Source organism: Protobothrops mucrosquamatus, unplaced genomic scaffold (assembly GCF_001527695.2).
Source record: "Protobothrops mucrosquamatus isolate PMUCROS unplaced genomic scaffold, P.Mucros_1.0 scaffold32745, whole genome shotgun sequence".
NCBI classification, from domain to species: Eukaryota; Metazoa; Chordata; class Lepidosauria; order Squamata; family Viperidae; genus Protobothrops; species Protobothrops mucrosquamatus.
In genome coordinates this window covers 1-1,529 of record NW_015418483.1, presented here as the reverse complement: position 1 = coordinate 1,529, position 1,529 = coordinate 1, and the positions used below count along the sequence as shown (strand labels likewise).

Here is a 1,529-nt window from a genome sequence, read left to right as displayed (position 1 = left end):
TGTGGAAAGAGCTTCAGTCAGAGGGGAAACCTTTATACACATCAAAGGAGCCACTCAGGAGAGAAACCGCATAAATGTCTGGAGTGTGGAAAGAGCTTCAGTGAGAGGGGAAACCTTTATACACATCAAAGGAGCCACTCAGGAGAGAAACCGCATAAATGCCTGGAGTGTGGAAAGAGCTTCAATCGGAGGGAACACCTTTATAGACATCAAAGGATCCACTCAGGAGAGAAACCATTTAAATGTCTGGAGTGTGGAAAGAGCTTCAGTGAGAGGGGAAGCCTTTATAAACATCAAAGGATTCACACAGGAGAGAAACCATTTAAATGCTTGGATTGTGGAAAGTGCTTCAATCGGAGGGGATACCTTTATACACATCAAAAGATCCACTCAGGGGAGAAACCGCATAAATGTCTGGAGTGTGGAAAGAGCTTCAGTGAGAGGGGAAGCCTTTATAGACATCAAAGGATCCACTCAGGGGAGAAACCGCATAAATGTCTGGAGTGTGGAAGGAGTTTCAGTCGGAGGGGACACCTTTATAGACATCAAAGGATCCACTCAGGAGAGAAATCTTTTAAATGCCTGGAGTGTGGAAAGAGCTTCAGTCGGAGGGGACACCTTTATAGACATCAAAGAATCCACTCAGGAGAAAAAGTGCATAAATTTCTGGAGTGTGGAAAGAGCTTCAGTGAAATGGGAAGCCTTTATAAACATCAAAGGATCCACTCAGGAGAAAAACCATATAAATGCCTGGAGTGTGGAAAGAGCTTCAGTCGGAGGGGACACCTTTATACACATCAAAGAATCCACTTAGGAGAAAAACTGCATAAATGTCTGGAGTGTGGAAAGAGCTTCAGTGTGAGGGGAAACCTTTATAGACATCAAAGAATCCACATAAGCAGAGAAACGTTATAAATGCCAATTTAGCATGGAACCATTGTAGTTTCCTTTTTAAAAAAATAACGGCTGCTAGACAGCTCAAGCATCTTCAGCTAGCAAAAGCAAAAACCGGAGCTGGCTCCGCACTTGTTTGGCCATTTGGCCAGGGACAAAAAAACCCCCCAAACTCTGCCAGCTTCTCGTAGCCCCGAACAACCAAGGAAAGTCGGAGAGATAAAAATGGCCGCCACTGCAGTAGACACTGAAACCAAGTCACATGCCTAGACAGACCTTTTTGATTGCAATTCTGAATTTCTAATGTAAGTACCCTTCCTGAATTAATTTAATTAATTTGTTTTTGTGAAAACTGGCTAAATGAACTCTCGTACCTGGGGGACTACCTGTAAATGCCTCCATTGTGGAAAGAGCTTTACTGAAAGTCAAGGTCTCCGTAAACATCAAAGCATTCACAGAGGAGAAAAAGGATATAAATGTCTGAGTGTGGAAGGAGCTGTAGTCGGAGGGGAAACCTTTACAGACATCAAAGTCTCCATTCAGGAGAGAAACCATATAAATGCCTGGAGCGTGGAAAGGGTTTCTGTGGGAAGAGAAGTCTTTGTCCGCATCAATCCACTCGGGAGAAAAACAAT

The 1,529-nt window shown here is 43.6% G+C and overlaps 1 protein-coding gene across 1 annotated transcript; it reads left to right on the top strand.

The window, feature by feature from the left end:
• Positions 1-87: 87 nt before the first annotated feature.
• LOC114923865 (zinc finger protein 436-like) lies at positions 88-1,491 on the top strand (the record flags this gene model as incomplete). The annotated part of the gene is made up of 3 exons (XM_029287191.1): positions 88-207; positions 487-688; positions 1,438-1,491. Coding segments are annotated over 3 exons (376 nt in total), but the record flags the coding sequence as incomplete, so codon positions are not given.
• Positions 1,492-1,529: the final 38 nt, after the last annotated feature.